This window comes from Clupea harengus, chromosome 2, assembly GCF_900700415.2.
Source record: "Clupea harengus chromosome 2, Ch_v2.0.2, whole genome shotgun sequence".
Lineage (NCBI taxonomy): Eukaryota > Metazoa > Chordata > Actinopteri > Clupeiformes > Clupeidae > Clupea > Clupea harengus.
Genome location: NC_045153.1, coordinates 18309266 through 18312622, shown reverse-complemented (window position 1 = coordinate 18312622; position 3357 = coordinate 18309266). Strand labels below are relative to the sequence as shown.

General features: G+C 41.9%; 1 protein-coding gene across 1 annotated transcript; it reads left to right on the top strand.

Annotated features, from left to right (window-relative positions):
• Nucleotides 1–274: 274 nt before the first annotated feature.
• crygs3 (crystallin, gamma S3) lies at nucleotides 275–3059 on the top strand. Its single transcript, XM_012819247.3, has 3 exons — nucleotides 275–1511; nucleotides 1664–1906; nucleotides 2509–3059. Exons 1-3 carry the CDS (start codon nucleotides 1494–1496, stop codon nucleotides 2779–2781), a joined length of 534 nt encoding a protein of 177 aa, XP_012674701.1. The 5' UTR covers nucleotides 275–1493; the 3' UTR covers nucleotides 2782–3059.
• Nucleotides 3060–3357: the final 298 nt, after the last annotated feature.

Here is a 3357-nt window from a genome sequence, read left to right as displayed (position 1 = left end):
AATCTGGACAGGTTTTTTTTGCATAAACAATGTTCATAAATATTAATTTATCTCATTAAGCTTATTGTGATTTTATCTTTAACCACCCTGGTTTACTTAAGTAAGTAAAGATTTGAGATTCATTATTTTTTATGAGACTGTAAAGGAAAACTTGGAGTGAAGAAAAGTCAGTCAGTCATTGGAAACTGTCTGTGGACTAGAATGTTCCCAATCAGATTTTCCAATACGATTGTTTTGGGTAGATTGTACTGGCCCTGCCAAATACAAGTAGGTCCTAATCATGAACATAAGCAGTGTAATCATAAAAATACATTTATGATAAATAAATAAAAACTATATGTTCTCCATATATGTTGACTGACTGCCTGATTTGTGATGGGAGTGGTCTTGGTGTGGTTGTGTTGTCTGATCTCAGTTTTGGCCTTGGGGTATATGGTCTTGATGCCAAATCTGCTGTAGAGCACAGATAGCCCTTGTCCCTGTTTATCAGTTTGGGCAGAGCATCTTGCAATCTGCTTCCGCTCCATGTACCAAAACCCATTAAAGCTCAAACACCTCCTATGATCAGTATCCCAGCATGGTGGGGTGGTCTGCTTTTTCATCGTCATTGGTCTGGCAGATATGCCTTCCTTTGCTGCCAGTTGGAGGTCCCTCTGATCCGTCTTGAGAACCTTATCCAAAAATCCTCACCTAAAATAGACCCAGTGGCCCAAAAGTAAAAGCATTTCAATGTAATCATCTCCAGTTTAGTTAGTAGTCACAATATTCAATGCCAATGCCTATATACACCCGTCCAACCATACCATTATACATGAGCACATACATGCAGTTCAAGGAAAAAATCGTTCATATGACCTTCACATGTAAGCTATTTAAATTTTTTTATTATTTTTATTTTTTTATTATTATTAGTAACTGAATTTTCTTAAGCGTCATTACATAATCTGTTAATGTCGCTATTGCAGCACCAGGCTGTCAAGAAACGAGAGTGGACATCAGTCAAATCTATTCACTTCAACAGCATCAGGACTCGGTAGAGGACTTCTTTCTAAGCTGTGGGGTTAAGGGTGGGGCTAGCGGCGACAAATGCACCTGGTCTTTGTGAGGCAGGTGCCAGCCTTCACACGCTCACCAGTTGTGTGGCCAAGAGCCAAAGCTGTGGGAACTGTTGCAGCGCCCAGAGTCTGGAAAACAATTTAATTGGATTGATAAATCTTTTCTGGAATCATGTATCGCTGGATCAAAAGGTCAGTGTGTCGACACAATGGCGAGTAAACGTTGCATTAAGCCACACATTTAGAGACAATCGCAGCATCAGCTGTTGTGCAGATGGTGCTGTAAATGCTGAGGCTTTTCGGATGACAATGATTCCCCTGGCAGTGCAATTCAATGTCCCACATATATAAATCTGACCCGTACCACTGTCAATACGGCATACATCAAAAGGGGGTATAAACAATTTGTGATCAAAAACACCCGGACAGGCCCAAAACATGGATCGAATGGGAAAGGTGAGTGATGTTATACTTTATCCCTGATGTACTTAACGTGAGGATTCCTCTTGACCTTTGCCCCCTCCTACTGCATAGCAATTCACTTTCTCAATCTCACAAACACACGCAACACACAAGCAAACACATATATGTACACTGTCTGTTCACAGATTACCTTCTATGAGGACAGAAATTTCCAAGGGCGCTCCTATGAGTGCAGCAGTGACTGCCCTGAGCTCAGCTCCCACTTCAGTCACTGCAACTCCATCAGGGTGGAGAGCGGGGCGTGGGTGGTCTACGAGCGGCCCAACTACATGGGCTCACAGTATGTCCTGACAAGAGGGGAGTACCCCGACTACCAGCGCTGGATGGGCTACAACGACATCATCAGGTCCTGCCGCTTAATCCGAAACGTGAGTCCCATTCCCTGAAGAGAGACCACTCGGCCAGTCCCTACACCGACCTGTGGCTTCTCAGAGTGGTCTTTGACTGGAGTGACATTTTGTCCTCTTTCCAATTCAGTCACAAACAAATACAGAAACACACATGCACACAAACACACAGTGTCTCGCTAATTTAGACTAAAGACGCATAATGAAGACATAGAGACAAATTTCACAGAATTACATTTCAGTCAATCAAAAAGTTGAATATTCATTCGCATCATGAAGAGCGATAAAAAAGTTTTAATGGCAACATGATGCAAGAAGCATGACGATATTGTAATTACTATCACAAGCACATATAGCTTGTTAAAAAATGGCACTATCAACAACACTTCACCAACTACCAATACATCAAGCAAGATGTGTAAAGGCTGTTTTATCTATTGTACGTCAGTGTTAGTGATAGTCCATAGACACATTTTTAGTCATTCAGTAAATTTCATCACAACAAAATAAAGATTCAGCTTTTCCTCCTGCACTCCTGTAATTAAAACGGGCAGGAGGTGAAATACTGTAACTGAGAATCAGTCTCCTGAACCTCACATCCCCCTTCTCAATCTCTCCTCCAGGCTTCCGGCAGTTTCCGCATGCGGATTTACGAACGTCCTGACTTCCAGGGACAGATGATGGAGTTTACCGACGACTGTCCCTCTGTGCATGACCGCTTCCATCACCGTGAGGTCCACTCCTGTAATGTGATGGATGGGGCCTGGGTCTTCTACGAGCATCCCAACTACCGCGGCCGCCAGTACCTGCTGGAGAGGGGCGAGTACCGTCGGTACACAGAGTGGAACGCCATAAACCCTGGTGTGGGTTCTTTTCGCCACGTCCAGGAATTTTAGACCAGTCTCTTAGTAGCACCTGTGTTAAGATAACTGTTGCTATGCCATTTAATAATAAAAAAAAACAAATCTTTTGAGCTCAGATGAATGTCGGTGTTCTCAAAATGCCTCTCGTGGAGTCTACAAATTAAAGAGCCATCTCAAAAGGATAGCAAGCCCTTCCTATTTGTTCTTGATAATCTTATGAAATGCCTGTTTAAACAACTAAAAATATGTCTTTCCTTTGCTGTAATTGTAATGATGACATTTGGTGCTATTAAATATGAGCAACCCCAAAACCTTTAGACTAAGATCTTTTGGCAGCATGTGAAACTGGCATTGTCTTTCTCACCATAGGCACACAACTAAATTCTTAAATTAACAGATATTTAAGACTGGAAAGTGGAAAAGCACCAATGTCCCCATTGTAATTCTAATTCACACAAGCATGATTAAGACAATGCACTCATCTCCCTTACATGTTCAATCCAATCTACCCAAAACAAGCTATTTGGAATCATTCTGGAAAATGTATTTTTCTTGATACAGTATGAAGAAGAATGGATCGCAGACCCTCACAGTTTCACTGCTAATTTT

Excerpts from the sequence above, each read along its gene's own strand:
- crygs3 (XM_012819247.3), top strand. Across the intron at positions 1,907-2,508 it reads CCTGCCGCTTAATCCGAAAC|GCTTCCGGCAGTTTCCGCAT; the intron begins GTGAGTCCCATT and ends TCTCTCCTCCAG.